The sequence below is a fragment of the Mastomys coucha genome, unplaced genomic scaffold (genome assembly GCF_008632895.1).
Source record: "Mastomys coucha isolate ucsf_1 unplaced genomic scaffold, UCSF_Mcou_1 pScaffold9, whole genome shotgun sequence".
Taxonomy (NCBI): Eukaryota; Metazoa; Chordata; class Mammalia; order Rodentia; family Muridae; genus Mastomys; species Mastomys coucha.
This window is the reverse complement of record NW_022196915.1, coordinates 33,058,932-33,062,730: the sequence shown is the minus strand read 5'-3', so window position 1 is coordinate 33,062,730 and position 3,799 is coordinate 33,058,932. Positions and strand designations below refer to the sequence as shown.

The 3,799-nt window shown below is 47.6% G+C and overlaps 1 protein-coding gene across 2 annotated transcripts in view; it reads left to right on the top strand.

Annotated features, from left to right (window-relative positions):
• The window catches only part of Bmp4 (bone morphogenetic protein 4), a 7,085-nt gene extending 4,379 nt beyond the window's left edge, over positions 1-2,706 (top strand). The window contains exons 3-4 of one of the 2 annotated variants that reach the window (XM_031362170.1): positions 160-539; positions 1,514-2,706. In XM_031362170.1, coding sequence (XP_031218030.1) covers positions 167-539; positions 1,514-2,367 — 1,227 coding nt within the window. In that variant the 5' untranslated portion in view covers positions 160-166 and the 3' untranslated portion in view covers positions 2,368-2,706. The remainder of the gene's footprint in view (positions 1-159; positions 540-1,513) is intronic. The other variant, XM_031362169.1, reaches the window with a different exon arrangement.
• Positions 2,707-3,799: the final 1,093 nt, after the last annotated feature.

The following is a 3,799-nucleotide window of genomic DNA, read 5'->3' as shown; positions in this document are numbered from 1 at the left end:
GGGGTGTGAGGGAGAAAACACAAACTTGATCTTTCGGTCCTGTTTTACATCTTGACCCTCGGTTGCTACCCCTATGTGCATATGCAGAGACATCTCTATTTCTCGCTATTGATCGGTGTTTATTTATTCTTTAACCTTCCACCCCCTCCCCCTCCCCAGAGACACCATGATTCCTGGTAACCGAATGCTGATGGTCGTTTTATTATGCCAAGTCCTGCTAGGAGGCGCGAGCCATGCTAGTTTGATACCTGAGACCGGGAAGAAAAAAGTCGCCGAGATTCAGGGCCACGCGGGAGGACGCCGCTCAGGGCAGAGCCATGAGCTCCTGCGGGACTTCGAGGCGACACTTCTACAGATGTTTGGGCTGCGCCGTCGTCCGCAGCCTAGCAAGAGCGCCGTCATTCCGGATTACATGAGGAATCTTTACCGGCTCCAGTCTGGGGAGGAGGAGGAGGAAGAGCAGAGCCAGGGAACCGGGCTTGAGTATCCCGAGCGTCCCGCCAGCCGAGCCAACACTGTGAGGAGTTTCCATCACGAAGGTCAGTTTCTGCTCCTAGTCCTGACGGTGTAGGGTGGGGTGGAGGGTCGGGGCGGAGGGGGTGGGTGGGCAGCTGGCAGGGCAAGCTGAAGGGGTTGTGGAAGCCCCCGGGGAAGAAGAGTTCAGGTTACATCAAAGCTCCGATGTCCTGGAGGTTGTGGAACCGGGCCGCTTACCTTCAAATTTCCAGAGCTGCCTCTGAGGGTACTTTCTGGAGACCAAGTGGTGGTGGTGATGGGGGAGGTGGGACGTTGGGAGAAGCGGAATGACACCACTCAGACGTGGGCTAGCCCCGGCGGTGTGCTTTAGCTATATCAAAGCCGGGGTTTCTGCCCGTTTTGTTCAAAGCACCTACTGAATTTAATATTACAGCTGTGTGTTTGTCAGGTTTATTCAATAGGGGCCTTGTAATACGATCTGAATGTTTCCTAGCGGATGTTGCTTTTCCAAAGTAAATCTGAGTTATTAATCCTCCAGCATCATTACTGTGTTGGAATTTATTTTCCCTTCTGTAACATGATCAACAAGGCATGCTCTGTGTTTCCAGGATCGCTGGGGAAATGTTTGCTAACATACTCGAAAGTGGAGAGGGAGAAAGAGGGTGGCCCCTCTTTTTCTTTACAACCACTTGTAAAGAAAACTGTACACAAAGCCAAGAGGGGGCTTTAAAAGGGGAGTCCGAGGGTGGTGGAGTAAAAGAGTTGACACATGGAAATTATTAGGCATATAAAGGAGGTTGGGAGATACTTTCTGTCTTTGGTGTTTGACAAATGTGAGCTAAGTTTTGTTGGTTTGCTAGCTGCTTCACTCCTCTGCTCCTTCAAATTAAAAGGCACAGTAATTTCCTCCCCTTAGGTTTCTACTATATAAGCAGAATTCGACCAATTCCGCTATTTTTGTTTTGTTTTTTGTTTTTCTTTTTTTGTCTCAGAAAAGCTCATGGGCCTTTTCTTTTCCCTTTTCCACTGTGCTTAGAACATCTGGAGAACATCCCAGGGACCAGTGAGAGCTCTGCTTTTCGTTTCCTCTTCAACCTCAGCAGCATCCCAGAGAATGAGTTGATCTCCTCGGCAGAGCTTCGGCTATTTCGGGAGCAGGTGGACCAGGGCCCTGACTGGGAACAGGGCTTCCACCGTATAAACATTTATGAGGTTATGAAGCCCCCAGCAGAAATGGTGCCCGGACACCTCATCACACGACTACTGGACACCAGACTAGTCCATCACAATGTGACACGGTGGGAAACTTTTGATGTGAGCCCTGCAGTCCTTCGCTGGACCCGGGAAAAGCAACCCAACTATGGGCTGGCCATTGAGGTGACTCACCTCCACCAGACACGGACCCACCAGGGCCAGCACGTCAGAATTAGCCGATCGTTACCTCAAGGGAGTGGAGATTGGGCCCAACTCCGGCCCCTCCTGGTCACTTTTGGCCATGATGGCCGGGGCCATACCTTGACCCGCCGGAGGGCCAAACGTAGTCCCAAGCATCACCCACAGCGGTCCAGGAAGAAGAATAAGAATTGCCGTCGCCATTCACTCTATGTGGACTTCAGTGACGTGGGCTGGAATGATTGGATTGTGGCCCCACCCGGCTATCAGGCCTTCTACTGCCATGGAGACTGTCCCTTTCCACTGGCAGATCACCTCAACTCAACTAACCATGCCATTGTGCAGACCCTGGTCAACTCTGTTAATTCTAGCATCCCTAAGGCCTGTTGTGTCCCCACTGAACTGAGCGCCATTTCCATGTTGTACCTGGATGAGTACGATAAGGTGGTGTTGAAAAATTATCAGGAGATGGTGGTAGAGGGGTGCGGGTGCCGCTGAGATCAGGCAATTCGGAGGACAGATTCACACACACACTCACACACACACACCACACACACACACACACACACACACACACACACACACATATGTTCCCATACAACCACCCACACATTCCACACAAACTGCTTCCCTATAGCTGGACTTTTATCTTAAAAAAAGAAAAAAGAAAAAAAAAAGAAAGACAGAAAAGAAAAAAAAAAACCCTAAACACTCACCTTGACCTTATTTATGACTTTACGTGCAAATGTTTTGACCATATTGATCATATATTTTGACAAATATATTTATAACTACGTATTAAAAGAAAATAAAATGAGTCATTATTTTAAAGATAAACTAAGACCTTTCTATCTTATTTCCTGTTCCATCCCTTTTTTTATGTCAAGAAGGGGCTGGGGGTAGACTGAAAGTCAGAGGTGGCAACTGGAGGTGTATAAATTGTGGGGGCAGGAGCTGAGTGATGGCAGAGAGATGGTAATTGCAGGATAGATGGTTTTCCATTCTGATTTAATGTTAACAAGGAAGCAGCACCCTTTCCCATCTGGATGACACATGCCCTGCAGAAACAGTGGATGAAAGGAGTAGATCAGATGAAAGAATTTGGTTTGGACCTCTGGCTCATCTTGGCTTTGCTCACCTGTTGTGGAGTGTGTCAGGGCCTCAGCCCTGTGCAGAAAGAGGTGTCAACTCTAGGAGACTCATTCCCACCTTTTGCTTCATGATACCCCAGAGTGTCTTAAGTCCTGGCAGGCATCTTTCTCCTTTTGAACCAAATCCAATCCATACACACACAGTTTCCTTTCAAGCAGAGCTTTGTTTTTACTGTTTTTTTTTCCCCTCCCTTCCAGACAGGGTCTTACTATGTAGCCCTGGCTGTCCTAGAGCTCACTTTGTAGACTAGGTTGAACTTAAACTCACAGAGATCTGCCTGCTTCTGCCTCTCAAGCTCTCTCTCTCTCTTTTTCTTTTTTTTCTTTTTCTTTTCTTTCTTTCTTTTTTTTTTTGAGCTGGATTTTACCCAATAAAACAAACAATAGGCCCTACCTTGAAAAAGTTTAGAGACCACTCTGTACATAGAGTGTGTGGTAGGAGTCTCTGTTGTTAAGAGACTGTCAGCCTTTATCCCTCATTCCCCACATGGAGGCTTTCTTTACAGTTCAGAATCCCAGGACTGTGTTAGGGAAAGAGAGTTGGCAATAGGGTTAGCTACTGAAGCGTCCGAGAGTTTAAGGAGGCCCTGCGAAAGTCTTCTGATATTTCTTGGTGTTTACTGAGTCATGGCTCTCTTATCTTTTCTCTTTCTGATACCTCCTCCACCATCCTCCAGAACCAGACAGAATTATGACCTGTCCTGTGGAACTGAAATTTGCAGTAGGGGTTCTTCAAGGAGAAAGACTTAATATGGTGGCTCTGTGAAATGAGTGATCTT